This window comes from Cottoperca gobio, chromosome 4 (assembly GCF_900634415.1).
Source record: "Cottoperca gobio chromosome 4, fCotGob3.1, whole genome shotgun sequence".
Lineage (NCBI taxonomy): Eukaryota > Metazoa > Chordata > Actinopteri > Perciformes > Bovichtidae > Cottoperca > Cottoperca gobio.
In genome coordinates this window covers 14,629,117-14,645,065 of record NC_041358.1, presented here as the reverse complement: position 1 = coordinate 14,645,065, position 15,949 = coordinate 14,629,117, and the positions used below count along the sequence as shown (strand labels likewise).

The 15,949-nt window shown below is 39.3% G+C and overlaps 1 protein-coding gene across 1 annotated transcript; it reads right to left on the bottom strand.

Annotated features, from left to right (window-relative positions):
• Nucleotides 1–1,066: 1,066 nt before the first annotated feature.
• rexo1 (REX1, RNA exonuclease 1 homolog) lies at nucleotides 1,067–14,103 on the bottom strand. Its single transcript, XM_029430170.1, is given in 17 exon segments — nucleotides 1,067–2,237; nucleotides 3,711–3,831; nucleotides 4,434–4,572; nucleotides 4,719–4,834; nucleotides 5,285–5,395; nucleotides 5,994–6,067; nucleotides 6,220–6,333; nucleotides 6,659–6,799; nucleotides 8,538–8,663; nucleotides 8,971–9,094; nucleotides 9,284–9,421; nucleotides 9,569–9,717; nucleotides 9,853–10,060; nucleotides 10,650–10,751; nucleotides 10,873–12,664; nucleotides 12,666–12,747; nucleotides 13,792–14,103. Coding segments are annotated over 17 exon segments (3,816 nt in total). The 5' UTR covers nucleotides 13,982–14,103; the 3' UTR covers nucleotides 1,067–2,148.
• Nucleotides 14,104–15,949: the final 1,846 nt, after the last annotated feature.

The following is a 15,949-nucleotide window of genomic DNA, read 5'->3' as shown; positions in this document are numbered from 1 at the left end:
TTACACATCTGCTGAAGAAAGGAGAATTACAGCCACTGCACCTGCTGTTAAAAGGGACATATAGACTGCAAGAGGCCCGGCACTGTACTGAGAAAAAGCTGTCACACTGTCAAAAACTATTTGTGCAGCAGAGGTGGAGGAAGTATTCAGTTCTTTTACTGAATAAAAAGTAGCAATAAAACTTTGTAAAAATACTCCACAACAAGTAAAAGTTCTGAAACAAAAGTATCATCAGCAAAATGTACATTAAGTATCATTATTAAGTCAGTTTGAGTCATTTCAAGTTCATTTTAGATCACGTAGTTACTTATAAATGTTAGTTCTGATTTGAAGTCTTTTAACTCAATAATAATAATAAATAATAATAATACATTTTATTTAGAGGCGCCTTACAGTGCATTTAAAAGTTAAAACAGCTCAAGTTCAAACAAGTGAATTTACTCAAGAAACATGATCAGCATATTAGCGGACTTCCCAGCATGCATTGTTTGAGAGTTTAACCTCTCAGTCTTTTTTGTTGTTTGAAGAAAACATACATTATTGAAAGGACATGGCACCTTTCTGTCTTATATATGTGTTAAGATAAGTTATGGTTGTTTCTTTTCATAATAATAAATAAAAAAACTACAATTAAGGTTTGTAACTAAAAACACTGGGAACTTCACATTTCTCTGAACTTCAAAATGAGCTGCTGTAAGTTCTTCTACAACATTTTAAGTTTGTTGAACTTGCTTTCTTGAGTTTAGCAGCCTTTAAGTTTAGTTACATTAGTTAGTTTTACATTTGAACAACTCATAAGATGACTTTTAAGTAATAAAAGGCAGAAGGTAATTTAATCTCTAACTGATAAAGTGAGAACATGCTTTGTATGTAAAATCTTACTCAGCCAAATAACAGTAACTAAAACTGTCAGATAAATGCAATGCTGTAAAACGTTTGCTTCTGAAATGTAGTTGAGTGGAAGCATGAAGCAGCATAAAATGGAACTACTCAAGTACAAATATCTCAAACTTGTACAGTACTCGAGTAAATCTACTTACTGTTGAGATTTAAAGACAAAGCAACATTTTCTTTTAACTATTATCTTTTAATAGAAAAAGATAGACAACAAAAAATGAACAAATACAAAAGAAAACGTAGCGTATTTACAGCACACTAGTATTTTTTCAGTCATTTTTCAACATAAAACAGCACAGGTTAGCTGGTACTCACTAAATTATAATTGTCTGTAGTTATTAACCCAGGCCGAATTCAACAATACTGAACCTAATTTCTGTCTTTATGGAGGAATACCAAGTCATACCTGCCATCACAATGATTCCTGTGGCTTTGTTTCATGCAGTGCACATGACATGTGGATATAGTATCATTATTTTGTCTGAGCTATAAAATACAGTGATATATTCCAACGACTATATCAAATAGGTAGTAAGCAGAGACTTTTCTGCTGAGGGTCTTTTATATGATCAAGTATTATAGGAATAGTTTGAGACAAAATTAACTTGATAAACAGAACATCAATGACAAGAAAAACGAGGTGCAATGTGAAAAAACAAGAGCATTTACATAGCATTGTTTGACAGACTAAGACATGAATGCACTTAAGTGTAACTAAGAACAGGTAACGTGTTATTCATGAGAAGTGAATGCTTTTATAACACAGATGAGGTACTCATAGACTTGGGCCCTATACAACAAGAGCATTTCTATAGTGCAATTTAGGCTGAAGACACAGCCTGGCATAATATCATATTATTCATCATTGTTCAGCGGACACTGCCCCGGCATTTAAAGTTGTTCTTCTATAGAAAGGGTTTTATTCATGAATTGTTTGAGGCCTTAAAAGAGACACTGCTCAAAATAAACAGAAATACATTTTAATTAACTATATTTAGAACTGAAATACCAATAAGCAAATAAACACTGTTAATTTGGGCTCCTATTGCTTTGAAGGGACTGGCAGTTCTCTTATTCAGCACAGCGGGCAGCAACAACAAACTTCCAACTGTGCTGAAGCATCCCTCCCCCCGACACTGTGACCTTAACTCTCTGAGAGCGTGTGCAGGCCTCCTGAACTTCTCTGTCTCCCTGACACCAACGTGAAGGCAGGAAGTTGAACTGAGGAAAGTGGAGCAGAGGGGTCAAAGGTCATCTTTTGACCTTGGCATCCTCCTTGATCTTCCACATCATCAGCTCCAAGCAGGCAGACGCGTCTTCGCTCGAGTCGTGGCCCTCCACTGGAAACACATGAAAAGAATGATTATTTTGTGTAGCTGAAAACTGCATTGTCGAACATGTGAAAGGCAACAGTAACATAACAGTTTCCATTAGATTAATACAGTTAACTGAAGCTGTACTGAAGCTGTACTGAAGCTGTACTTTTGCGTGTTAGCATGCCAACATCTAATAATTAGAACTAAAAACAAAGTTCAGCTGATGGGACCACCAAAGTCATTGGGAACATCATCTGAGAACCATGAATGTCTGTACAAAATGTGACGGTAATCCATCCAGTAGTTGTTAAGATGTTTCATGATTGGATCAAAGTGGTGGACCGAAAGACCCTAAGGATATAGCTAACTTATGGCCCTGCTAAGGTTTAAGGATAAGAAAGAGGAATCGATGAGGAAGTAATGGCAATGCTGTTTGTCAAACTGACTGCTGCTGCTTCTTTAGGAATCTTGACTCTGATCCTGTTTTCACTAAACAGACCTTAGTATCTGGGGAGGCACTCATCATAAGTAGTGACAGAGAAACAAGACATTTCTAAAGCTTTGAGGCGTTTCAACTAACTGAGTTTTAACACTCTGTTGACACATGAGGGACACCTGCTGGTGAGAAGGATGCAGTGCAGTCACGTTTTAATGGACTACTCTGCATTAATATCAGCAGACAAACTAATAACATACAGGCAGTGGAGTTATCTTATTGGACACATTTATACAGGATTTACTAGAATACTTTTATTGACTTGCAACTGTGCTGTATTTTCTACTACAACTTCCCATTGCCATTTTCCCATCTACAGCCCCTTTACAAATTCAAATGATAAAAGGAATCTCTCCATGAATATCCTCTAAGGTTTCTTAAAGATGTTTTGTTTTGTTCGAAGGTTTTTGGAGGAGTTTTTCCCGACTTCTGAATCGAGCTTGGCCTCAGCAGGGAACTGCAGCTGCCTCTGGAGCCCATTAAAACATTGGGCTATACAAATAAACTTGACTGTAATCTTTTAAAAATATAGTTTATGTTAACTTGGCAGCTATGATTGTGTTTGTGAAATATTTACTGATGCTGACTGATCCATCAGTTCATCTTTTGTTGTTTGTATGGATTTTGACACAAGTCAGTTACGGATGGAGATTATGTAATTATGCTGCTCAGGGGCCATGTTTATGAGACAGGGAATTATGTATGATGCATGTGATGGGGATGATTGCTGCAAGACATTTATCCACACAAAACAACAACAAAAAACACATTTCTACACAGTATTGGGACATTCAATTGGCTGAGATTACCTGAAATGTCATAAAATGATTTCAATACACATTAGTTTCGCCTCGAAGCTTCACTAGTCAAAACAACTTCTACTTGTTTAATGCTCAGATGCAAATTAACCCGTGAGCATTAATAATGTAATAATATGAAACACATGGATACTAATACATGTTTATGACACGCTTGTAAAAGGTTCTGTGTGGTTTTCCCACCGTTGTCCTGGATGATGCGTTTGAGGTGGTCGGCCATGAGGTTCCTCAAGGCACGTTTGTAGGGCAAGCCGATGCGGTGAGGGAACACAATGGCCGTGTCTACAACTGTACTGTGGATCAGCTGGAGGCAAGAGAGACAGAAAGAGAGCGTTAGATCAAGAGTTTCTTTTGTTATTTTTCAGCCCAGACTCAAAAGTACAAAGTGTCTCAGCCTGGAAACAAGGACAATAAACAAAGCAAGCCTTTAAAGCAAGAATGTTCTAGAGTTACCTCCTGATTGTACTTAAACAACCCTGCAAAACTTTTCATCTTCGAAATGTAACGTCGTTGACAGATAACTCCATGCAGCACAATCATGTTTGTCAATTAGGTAAGTTTGTAACGTAATGATCGATTCCTCTGGGAAATGTTTTTTGGGCTAACAGTAAATGTTAGTTGGACTATAAAAACCTTCCTCTGTGTTGCACCTTTTATATTTTTACACTACAAATATTTTCCTAATTAATGCTTATGTATGAATCACGCTCGTACTAAATACATAAAACAATTAATGATTTTTTTGTGAAGTGAAGTAAAAATAAAGGTGTGGTGCAAACTGACTGATGGTGGAACACTTCGCCAAAGCAGTAACGGCAAAACATAACAGCATTGTGGGAAAAGTTACCTTTGAATGAATCTTTTAATTAAAAGGTCTTAATGCAGATTATTAAAGAGCCACGATACCTTCAGAGCGAGCAGGTCGCTCTCCAGACTGTGTCCTATGAGGATGGATTCAGCACCGAACATACTGAGCAGCACGGCCTGGACATCTCTCAGAGTGATGGTGGCGTTCTCCAAGTCCTCCTCCGTTACACCTGAAAATCTGTGAATTAGATGCATAAATATAAGCTGGGACTGTTTCAAAGACACATTTAGGACGGGAGTACAACTGACGATTACTTTCATCACCAGTTTAATTCAAAAGCAGACACGACGCACACAGTGTCGAGTTGCGGGAGACAAACTCACCGCGTGTTGTAATCGACCACTTTGCTTTCAGGTTTGACAAATGTATCGTAGATGACTTTCATCTCAGAGTCGATGACCGTCACCCTCGTCAGCTCCAGGCCCTGCCTTGTGTAACACTGTTTCAGAGGAGAGATAAAAACAAGCTCATGTGAGTTTGCATAATACAAAATATAATAAAAGTTGTGAGGAAAAGTGGCGATGCCTAGTGGTCTGGTGGTACGCCTTCCAAACAAAACACTAGAAGGTCGGGAGTTCAAAACCAGTCGGCCACCAGTGTACCTCTGAGCAAGGTACTTAACCCTGAGTTGCTCCAGGGAGACTGTCCCTGTACTTAGTTCAATGTAAGTCACTCTGGATAAGAGCGTCTGCTAAATGACCTGTAATGTAATGTGATCCATTATACATTTTTACTAATGCTTTAAAAAAAGGTCGAGCATTGAATGTCTCTCGTAGTCTCATTCATATTACACCGTCCTATAATAAATCAATTCTTAAATCAAATTCACACCAGTGGTGCATTCAAGTAACAGCTCTTCAGTAGGTTAAACACAGTGCGTCTGACTCACCATCTCACAGTCCAAAGCAAACACTCCTCCATTGCCGTCTGGTGGTAGAGCTTTACTAAACGTTGTGACGTAGCCATCAAATGTCTCTTTACGCCCGTCCTGAACATGTTGCTGTGGGAATATGAAATGTCTTAAGTCTGGGGATGTTTTTTAAAAACATGCAGAAAATTACTTCAAAACAAGTATAAGTTTATTATAAATATCCTGGAAATGCTTTATTGCTTGAAGGCTCAGTAATATGTCCATTTGTCTTCAGTAAAAAGCATTGAAAGGAACACAAAACACTGAATTCTGATATTGTAACAAATGGTGGAAACTTATCACAAGATTTTTCATATTTTTGATCTTACTGACGGATACTAAGAGGTTATTTTTATTATTTATTAACGACTAGCTACAGCCGCAGAGATGAACAAGAAACAAACATTATGGGACTCACTAAACTGGTCTTTACTGTAAAGCTATAGTTCTGTAATTTAAGTTACTTTAAACGTTGTTTTTTCAGCTTCCTTCTTCATTGTGTTATGTTGTTATTAGCTTGTCTTACATTACATTGTTCAATTTCATGTTTTAAAGTAGTTTTAAAAAAGCCCCATTGTATACCTACAGTACATTAGCCAACTATGCCATGACAGCCCATACAGTGTATCTGACTTCTTAACATGCAAAGGAGGTAAACTTATAGCTGTTGGCTTGAAAAGAACGATACCTTGCAAACTTGGCAACCTGGAGCGCCAACAGTCGCAGCGCAGCAGCTGTAGTTGGTCTCCCAGCCTCCAGAGACTGACAGAGAAGACAGGAAGGAACGAGTCGGACCGACAGAGATAAATAGAAATAGAACATTTGACAGTATGAACTATAAGATTTAAAAAAGACCAAATTGTGAATTCATAATATTGATTACCGATTTACACTAAATAAACAAACAAACGTACCTTTATGTCTGCGTAATCGTCCCCAGTGAAAGCTACATTCTTCTTTCCGTACACAGTTGCCATTGGCATTGATCTTATACTCCGCTCCACATCGACAGCATACCTTGTTGAATGCTGAAAACACATTACAGAGTGTACATTTAGTTGCAAGAACACGTGTTAATATAATTTAGTATTGGTCATTAGTAGAGAATGCACCCATTGAGATTCCAATTTTCTTTCTTTCTAAAAGCGATACTTGTGCAACATATACAAACCTTTTTGTAACTTTTCTTTCACGGAAAATTGAAATTCAATTGTACGTTTATAATAAAACATTGCGTTGAAAGGAGCCAGTTGAGGTGGTTCGGGCATCTAGTAAGGATGCCACCTGGGCGCCTCCGACAGACGCATCTCTAGTCATTATGTGTGAGAGCTGTGGGCTCATGTCGTTACTCACGGTCTGTGATGGCCTTTTTCTCTGGGAGGTTGTACATGATGGCTTTGCCGGCAGCCTCGGGGTTTGTTCTCGGGTATCCGTGCTCCTGAAGCTGCTCCTCCGTCATCAGGTACGCAGTCAGCTTCCTGTACAGTGTGGCTCCTACAGTGAGACACAGCAACACGTTCAAGTAATGTTGTCTTTCTACAATGATGTATTCAAACCTACACTGACAATGTGAAGAAACGCAAACAGAAGATCAGGAAGTGGTGGTGGCATTTGTAAAACAGAACAAGTACTTTTGACATGCATATGTTGCAAGACACCTTTAACATGACCTGATAAATGTTGGGGGCATTGAACATTTGGCGTAAGAGTTACGGACTGTTTTCTAAAACCATCAAATCACCCTGCTGCTCTTCCCCTGCAGCACGCCATGCTACGGTTACACACTGACATAAGGTTGTGTTTACATTACAATAATCTAGGGCTGCAAGTATTTAATCTATAAATACTTTAAATTACTTTTAGTTGTTAAAGATATTGACATTTAAAGTTACTTATATTGTTTTACCCAAATGTTTTCAATGGGGCTGCAATAAACAAATATTTCTATTATCCATTAATCTGTTATTTTGTTCTCTTGAATCATCTGTTTAAAATAATAATTGAATATCAAAGACGTTACGGATTCATTTTCAGTTGACCAATCGACTAATAGTTTCAGCTCTAGTTTTCAATTATAGCGATATTAAAATGTGAATTGCAAGGCGCCAAAAGGAGAACGGCACACTCCTGGGCTCTATTCAAGGCAACACTTCACACTACAATGTCTTCCTCAGGCAAGTGTGAAAGGAGAAAACAGGCATTTCTTGTAGAGGGATGGAATTAATCTGCAGATGCTCCAGTTAGAAATCAGAACACACTTTTCGATGTCAGTTTTTGCCAAAATGTGGCCTGCAACAGACTGGGTAAGGCTCCTTTTTAGCTTAGTTGAGTGCAGGAAATGCCTTTTGCTACTGATAGGGGCCGGTTAAGAGAATTGAGGAGTCAACGGTCAATGGCGGTATAAAACAGTTAATAAAATAGGTTAGGTTCAACGCAACCAACCAACAGAGGTCCTTCAGCATACAGTAATAAATGTGCAACACATACATATATATATATATATATATATATATATATATATATATATATATATATATATATTATATATATTTTTCTGGAGTACTGTGATCGCCATCTTGTGGCGTTTTGTTTTTACCTGCCGTTTGATGACCAGCAGGTGATCGAGATTTGGTTTTTATTACTGCCTCTACAAGAAATACCCTTTTCTTTATTTCACACTTGCCTGAGGAAGATCTTGTAAATCAAAATGTTGCCTTTAAAAGAGAAAAAGAGAAAGAAACGTTTTATTTGGAGCCGTGTGGACCTCTTCTGTGCCCTGCTTTTAAGTATTGTTTTGTCTTGTAACTGAGTATTTTGTGAATTTTGTGAATTACCTTGAGAAAGGCACAAGGTGTTTGTTTTAGGTTTTTACTGGTACAGTCTTGTAAACATATTCCCTCCCACATGGTCATGGGGCAGGGAGTTTTCTGTAAACAGACCCTGGAGGTTCTCACGTGGTTATTTGAACAGTTTCACTGTTAATTGTCTCGACATGTCACAAACAACAAAGATTCTTTCAGTTTGTTCTCATTTTTCTCTTTCTCATTTTGATTTTATCAAGAGATATAATCAGCATTTCTATGTTGTCAGGGATGGGATCAGAAGACTGAAGGAAACATAATGACATGAAAGAACTTGTTCTAAACTCTACATATTCTAGAGGTGGAGGAAAACACTGACAACATGATTCTTCTTGTCATCTTGACTAACAAAGAAGAAGAATCTAACTTACCGATGAGTTTCTCTTCCTGCTGTTTACCCATCCTGTTGATAGTGAAGCTGGTTGTAGCAGCATGACGACCTCCGAGAAGTTCCTCGTGGGACAGAACCCTCCTGGTGACAACTAACCCCGGGTCCTCTGCAGAACAACACGCAGAAAACACAAAGTTACGACTGCAATGTAAATGAGCTCCAGTTACATCCATTACAGTTCTTTTCAAGTGTTTGAAACCATTTTAACCGCTCATATATGCACATGTAAGGGCATAAACAGATGTGTTATTGTGCATCATAATTATCGCAATGCACTGTATTTTGAACATTTGATACAATCCGTAGTTTAGCGTGTTGGTTTTTTGTTGATGTAACTAAACATAAACATCATGTACATGTTGAATATGAGTGACGACTGTATGTTATACTGCACAGGGTCTGAGGTGGCATACTGGTGACAGGCGATGGACAAGAGCTGATCTTGCTGCGGAGCTTCGTCAGAGTGTTGACAGCTACGTTGAGGTAGATGTTCTTGCTGCTGCTGCGATCATACACCAGCTTCTCCTCGTCAAGGGCCTGAAACGGTCAAAACTTTGTCACTGTCAAAACCACAACTTGTTCAACTGAAGCCCTAATTAAATCTCCTCTGCATTAAAGTCAGTGTGTGATAAGAGCCTGCAGCGTTCCTTACCGAGACCTTTTCAAAACTAGACATGGTTTATAAGCTAGGGTGTGGTGGGACAGAATATTAACAGTTATTCATACCATCTGGAAGGCAACGTCCTTTGATGGGCAAAATTTGACACATTCATCTATGAAAGTGTTGAGGTAGCGCTGGCGGACGTTGTTGGGAACTTTGGCCCCAAACTCAATAGGGATGATGGGGCGCTTCATTGAACTGCTCTGAAAAAGTCAAAACAGAAAGATAATATTGACAAGTAAATCACATCTTACAGATTAAGATAACATTTCAGAGAGGCAGCTGTGACGCAAAAACACAAAACAAAGATCAAATAAAAACAACCAGCAGCTTTAGCAGCCTGTGAATACCTTCATGGTGGGCATGTGTGCCACTCTCTTCTGCGTGGCAGTGGACACGGTCTTGGGCAAGATGCCAGCGATGGTTTGGGGCTTGACAGTCTGATGGGTCTGGCTGGGGGATAGCACTCGACTGGCAGCTGGTTTAACATCTGCAGGACCTGGTCAGACACACACATGTGACTTTCTACTCAACCCGTGGAAATAGTTCCATTAAGAAATGATCAGTGGAAAGAAGTGGTAAATAAAATTTAAATAAATCCTGCTACAATATAGAAAAGTGGAGGCACTCATACTTGTTTTGGAGGATGTTGTCTGTGGACCGGGACGGTGCGCTATTCTCTTTTTCTCTCCAGAAAAGCCGGGGCTGGACCTCTTTGAGGCAGCTTTGACTGAAGCAGAGAGCTGAGCAGCTTGCTGCTGCGCCATCTGCATACGCTGGTAGCAAACCTCCTGGGCTGAGAGTCTTCTGTACGGCCGAACAGTCGGAGAAGGTGCGTCACTCTGATAAAAACAGAAGCACATTTTATTTAAAAAGTAACCGCTTTGGCTCTGAGACATAATGTTCTGCCATAACTTGGACAATACGCTTCTCAGTCGGCGGCCCTGAAAAAAATTCTACAAGACTTGGGGACCCTTTTTGACATACTTACACAACACCCAAATGACATAGCATGACATGCCTTCTAACTCTATCCCTGACATGAACAATAACGCCTGACTTCATGGAAATAAAGAATATTTTGTGAGATAAAAACATGTTATGAATGTCGGAAACAATTACATTTACCTTTTTTCAATACATTTTTACTTTTGTGCTGAGGACTGAGACACTTACAGAGATGAGGACAGAGCGCTGTGAGCGTGTGTTTGAGAGAAAGAGACAGACAGAGAGGGAAAGAGAAGGTGGACTATTGCACGCAATGTTTCTGTAAGTTATTAATAATAGCAAGTTGAATCTCAACGTTATGAATGAAGCTTTAAAATGTTTGGTACAGTCCAAGCGTTCAACCCTCCTGCCTGACTTAAACTAGCCTTGTGACAGCATTGTATAACGGAGAAAGACAGGGTGAAGTCAAAGTCACAAACTTACACTTCCTTTGGCAACAAAATGGGAGACTCTCTTCTTTTGACCGGGAAAGAGAGAGGTTAAAGTGCTCTCTGTGCTTCTCTCCTCCTCCGAATCCCTAGAGGGCTGAGAGGGCACATCATAGCATATTTAACTGGCATTTGCAAAATATGACTCGAATAATAAAAATATTTTTGTGAAATGAAAAAGCCAAATAAAGTGCAACAGAATAGCGAGTAAGAAATACCTGTTTAGCCTGCCTCCCCTTGTCTTCCGTCTTCACATCCTTGGATTCATTGAAGATCCGCAAACACTCCTCCATGGGATCTGAGTCAAAGTCCAGATCGTCCTGGAAAGTAGAGAAGTCGATTCCAACATCATCGACACCTGCTCCGCTGCCCTCCATAACACAGTCACCCTCATCGTCAGAGGAAGACGGAGTCCGCTCTGACGCTTTTCTCTTGTTCAGACGTCCCCTCTTTAAAGCATCAGCAGATTTTCTCACCAGCACTTCTTCGGGTTCTTCATCGTCGTCATCATCATCATCCACCATAATTGTTTTGACCTCCTCTGGGCTCTCATCTCCGAACAGATCAGCGTGGCTAAGACTCAGACTTCGCCGTTTTTCCTTAAGTCTTTTCCCATTTGATGAGCCGATGCTTTGCTTCACCTCATCTTTACTGTTCACTGCAGAAGTCCCTTTACTGTTACTACGGTTTCCGCCAATAGAACTGCTTTTACTAATTTTCTTTGCATCCTTTTCTTTTTTACTGCTATCAAGCTTACCATTTTTGTGTTGGCGGTCCTTATACTTGCTGTGTTCCTTTTCCTTCTCTGATATTTTGGGTTTCTTGCTTTCCCTTGCACCATTTTCGGTATCTTTTTCTCGTTTGCTTGAGTCCGTTTTTACTTTTTCCGCAACTTTGATCTTACCATCACTTCTCTTTTCGTCTCTGCCTTCCATCTGAACTTTATCAGATATCTTAATCTTTACCGTGTTTTTCATATCGTCTCTTTTTCCATGACTCTTGTTCTCCTTCTTTGCAGAGTCCTGGTTTGAGTTCTTTATGGACCCTTTGTCTTTACTGCTGCTGCTACTACTCTTACTACTAGTTGTTTTGTTAGACTCCTTAACAAATGTATTCACTTTCTCAGATTTGCCACTTTTCTCGTGACTACTTCGACTAGTCACCTTCTTTTTCTCTAAACTGTCCTTTTGTTTAATATCTTCCTGGACGTCTGAGTCCCCTGCCATGTCCTCTTTGTTCCTCTGTGTCAGTGCATTTAGCAAACTTTCTGTTCTCTCTTTTCTCTCCTTCCCCACAGCATCCCAAAGTGACCCGCTGTTGCTTTTTCTCTGCTGGAGATTGCTAAGCGAGGTGGGTCGATACTCTGTTCCAGAGCTCTCCTCATCAGATTCAGAGAAAGTGTACTTTTTTGAGTCTATACTCTGCTGCCGTGGCTTTTTAACAGCTACGACATACTCCTCGTCTGATATATCTGATAGTTTGTGTGTCCTTCCCCGCTCCGTCTTTACAGCTTGTGCACCCCGCTGCCTCCTACTTTTTGCTGCGATTCCTGCCGAGTAATTGGACATCGGGTCATACTCCATATCTGTTGATGGTTTTGAATTGTCCACAGTGTATTTACACTTAGAGGACGATGTGCTGTTTGAGTACTTTGGACTGGAGGGAGGAGAGGGGAGTTGGTGTGTGTGTGTCCGAGATCGAGGCTTTCTCACTGAAGTAGGAACATATTCCATGGAGTTACTATTGTTCCCCTGGTTGTCTGAATCCAAGGTATACTTGCTGCAGCCAGGGGTAGGATTATAACCTCCTGATGACATCTGGTAACTCCCAGGGTCATAAGCCATGTGTGAAGGTGGTGTTTTACTTTTAACAGCAACAGACGAAGACAACTTTTTACTCCCGCTGGGCTCGTACGGTTCATCCCCAATGCGAGAGAGCTTCCTTTTCTCCCTCTCCACCTCGCTGCGGACCTCCTCGATGGCCTTGTTGACCAGATCCAGCTGCACCACTAAGGTCTCCTGAAGCAGCCTGCTTTCCATTCTGCTGCTCCTGGGGCCTCACCACTTCTGGGTTGAAGGGATCATAACCTTGTTCTGCAAGGATGCAAGACAAACAGGCTTAATACATTTGACCAATGAAATAATAAAAAGGTCCACTCACTAGCTGTTTGGGAGATTTTAACTAGGGATGAACTGATTTGGTCTGGCCTGATATTGACCTTATTAAGCACATTACAACAGTTCCTTTGTCAATTGAATTGTGTTTCTGCTTAAATTACATTCATTCAGTGACATAAGGCAACTCACTCAATTGTAATCAATGAAGCATAATACTGTATTGTCTTATTTATCCAAACGATTCTATGCAGGGAGGTAGCTGACTGTTATAATCAGTACCAGAAGATAAAAACTTTTGAACGGTGTATCCCTACAGTTGTCATCACTTGAGGTGAACATTAAACTTTGCCATTCGATGTTAAAACACATACATGACAACATATGCAACTATAACACGCTTGGATGGTCTATGGCTTAATTTTATCAGATAGTATTGTTTGTTGGGGTCAAAAAAATAAAAGTTCTACTTTTAAATAGTTTATTTAGCTTAAGGAGAATTTTCTCAACCCATCAAAAGGTACACTTCATCCTTCAGTTTATCAGAAAAATAACAATTTAAAGATACATGGCTTCTTACTGGACATTTAGGGGATGAAAAACTAACCAGAAAGGTAATTAAAGCCATCAGACACAAGTATCAAGTTAGATACAATGGAAATACTCAAAGCAAAGTGCAAGTACCTCACAATTGTACTAAGTACAATTGAGGAAATTAACTTAGTTACATACCACCAATGGTATTGTTTATCTTTTGTTTCCTTGACACTTCCTTGTGTGGGCTTCATACACTTTATCTTGTACTTCTTACATCAGTTTACAGCAACAGGGGGCGATATATTTTGTAAGGTGCAATTAAATGTGGTTAGTTGCACAGAAATCCACTTTTCACCATTATTAGTAGCGACATATTTTCAACACTTGTGGTCCAGTCCACACACGTCGTCCTCGCTGCCGACTCCGCGAGCGAAGACGTTAAAGTATTCAAGTCAATTCTGGATTTAGTAAAATAATATTCAGCACCTTTATGTGCGGAGTGGAGGTCTCTTTGCTTTTTAACATCTGCTGGAGCTCCGTAGGACGCCCGTCTCTGCTGGCTGTGCCTGAAGTGACAGTACGGTCTGTTACACCCATTTCTGCTGCCTTTTCCCTCGCTGTATTCCGTGTAAAATGGGCAGTCAAGCCCTCGGAAGAAGCCGGTAGATCTTAGCATTATCTCGAGACGTTCCTATCATAACCGCACGAACACGCTCGGCCGTTTATCTGCGTAGTTCGTCGTACTGCGAGAGGTTGAAGAAGCGACGGAACAATAACAACGTCCCTACGGCGCCATGTTGGATTTGTCGGGGGGGGATGAAATATCGCGTTAATTCACAAGTGTCGCGCTCTTTGACGTCACAGATGGTAAACGGTTAATAACGCTAGAACTTTTTCCGTGTAATCACAACAGTTAGCCAGAACATGTAATATTTCTACTTTCAAAGCTAAAACATTTGCTCTTAACGTGAGATAGTAGTCTTCAGTTAATGAGTTCCTTAATATTATCTCCTTTCAACTTTAGTCATTTGCCTTAATGGCCTCCTGTTTACCATTAGCTTTGTGTTCATTAGCATTTAGTAGAAACACCAATGTGTGCGCTTATTGTGAAACTGGCTCAGTCAGCTTTGCAAAAATAAGCGAGACAGGTAGTTTAACATTTTATTTCACATGAAGCTAGTGAGGGTCTTGAAGTCCACAGGTCAAGTGGCCTGGAAGGATGATAAAGACCAGTACATACTTGCCATTTCTGACAGACCTTTTTCACAGCAAATAACAAGAAAAGCACACGTGTATTTAATAACATTAATGATGGCTGAGGGGAAGTTCTGATATTGGGTATACTGGGACACTTATTGTAACTGTCAACATAAAGTGTCATTTAATTTATTCATTTATAAAGAACACATAGTTAGCATTTATGTAGTAAATATGCCAGTGTTAGCCTAGTTAGCTGTTTTTTCCCTCAACTGCAGTTATTTGCAGATGTTTTTAAAATCAGTGAGGTGATGGTTAAAAGTTAAACTACAAGACACCATAAAGAAACATAACTCAAGACCGTGCAGACACCATGCAGAGAAACATTAGCATAATACAGCAACTATGTCAATTTATAAGTACATGTAGCCATGCAAGCAACTGTCAGCCAATGCTGATAGCCATGTCTTGAAAACCTGCAAAACAATATGACATACAATGAAAGTCTTGATAAATGTTGGTAAAAAAAAAACAACGTACATTTCAGCATAAAAAACAGGTCTATTTAAAAAGCAATAGCATACTTCTGATCTTTTAGGCCAACTAGTTGCATATTATTGCCAAAAATATCACCACTCTTATTATTTTGCTGAAACTATAAAACTTAATACAGCTCAAAATAAATGCAATTCCCATAACATCACACTCCTTTAAAAATGTTAAATAGACCAATTATATCTAACATTACAGTTACCTGAGCACATGTTAAAAATGATAAATTAACACATTAGCTAGTAGGATATTTTTAATGCTTTAACTTGAAATAAGTACATCTTTTAAAACACATACATTTACTGAAGGGCAGTTACCTTAATAGGAAAGGTGAAAACTAAATACATTTTGTTGTATAGTTCATGTTTAAGTATTTATTCATTCAACCAAAGACTTACCATCTTTGTTCCTTGTTATTAAAATCAGAGATAGCCTGACACATACTTAAAAAATGTTTTAAACTTTACAAATGCTTCCTATAATGCTCCATGATACCTACCTTCAGCTCGACTCTCAAACTTCAGACTAACACAAGCTCATGCTTTTTGTGCCCTACAGACAGATCAGGTGATCCAATCACACCCCAGTCATGTCTCTCAGGTGCGCCGGGCAGGTAATCAGTTACGTAATAATTGCCACTCTTTCAGCCAGTGCACTTTTATTTTCACATTCTCCTTCAGCCTCAGCGATGTTTTATTTTGTAACAGGGTATCAGTTACTTGGATAGTTAAAGTACTGAAGGGGGTTTGCCTTCAACTCTGTTAAATTGCATAAAAACAAGACATTTCTAAAGTTGTTGCACTCATAACTATCCTTTTATAAACTTCTAATGTAGGTTTATATGTTTTGGTCATCTGCTTTTTTCACTGCTATTATTACATTAAAACTGAATTTC